This window comes from Chaetura pelagica, unplaced genomic scaffold (assembly GCF_000747805.2).
Source record: "Chaetura pelagica isolate M959 unplaced genomic scaffold, ChaPel_1.0 Scaffold2844, whole genome shotgun sequence".
Lineage (NCBI taxonomy): Eukaryota > Metazoa > Chordata > Aves > Apodiformes > Apodidae > Chaetura > Chaetura pelagica.
Genome location: NW_009953164.1, coordinates 1 through 730, shown reverse-complemented (window position 1 = coordinate 730; position 730 = coordinate 1). Strand labels below are relative to the sequence as shown.

Genomic DNA, 730 nt, shown 5'->3' with positions numbered 1-730 from the left:
CCAGGGACCACCCACAACCCAGGGACCACCCACTCTCACCTGGAGATGTAGTCCTTGCTGGCGTGACCGGGCGTGGAGCAAAAGAGACTGGAGGACTTCCTAGTGTTTTCCAGGAAGGAATGAACTGACTCAGCCCGAAGATCTTCCAGCCTCTTGGCTTCGTGGTTCATCTTCTTCAGGAACCACTGGTGGTCCTCGAAGCACTTGGTGCAGAGGAAGTCCTGGCACTCGGAGCACCACACCACGGCTGGGTCCTTCTTGCAGCGCCCACAGCTGGGGCTCTCGTTGTCCTGGATCTGCCTGTAGACCTTGAGCCTGGCCTGCAGGCTGATGAAGAGCAGGTTGTCCATGTCTGGAATGCCGTTGGCCTGCGGGATGGCTGCCTGGCACACGGGGCACTGCCCGATGGGCTTGTTCTCCTTCAGGCAATCCAGGCACAGGGTGTGGAGGCAGGTGAGGAGCTTGAGGTTGGGGGATTCTTGCCGGCAGCTCTCGCAGAGGAGGAACTGGAAGTCATCCTCCACCTCGGCTTGGGGGCGTGGAGGGGAGTTTGGGGGTGGGTCTGCCGGGGGTCCCGCCTCCATCGGGGCAGCTGCACCGTCTAGATGGGATTTGGGGGAAGGTGTGTGAGCTGGAGGTGGGAGGATGGGTTCCTTCCTTGAGGGCCACACCCTGTGGTGCCCAGGGAAGGGGAGCAGGGACCCCCAGGCTGGGCCAGGGGCTCCTCTCC

The 730-nt window shown here is 62.3% G+C and overlaps 1 protein-coding gene across 1 annotated transcript; it reads right to left on the bottom strand.

Annotated features, from left to right (window-relative positions):
- Window positions 1–35: 35 nt before the first annotated feature.
- Window positions 36–584, bottom strand: LOC104388441 (protein PML-like). Its single transcript, XM_009997306.1, has one exon. It carries the CDS (start codon window positions 582–584, stop codon window positions 36–38), a length of 549 nt encoding a protein of 182 aa, XP_009995608.1.
- Between the last annotated feature and the right edge of the window lie 146 nt (window positions 585–730).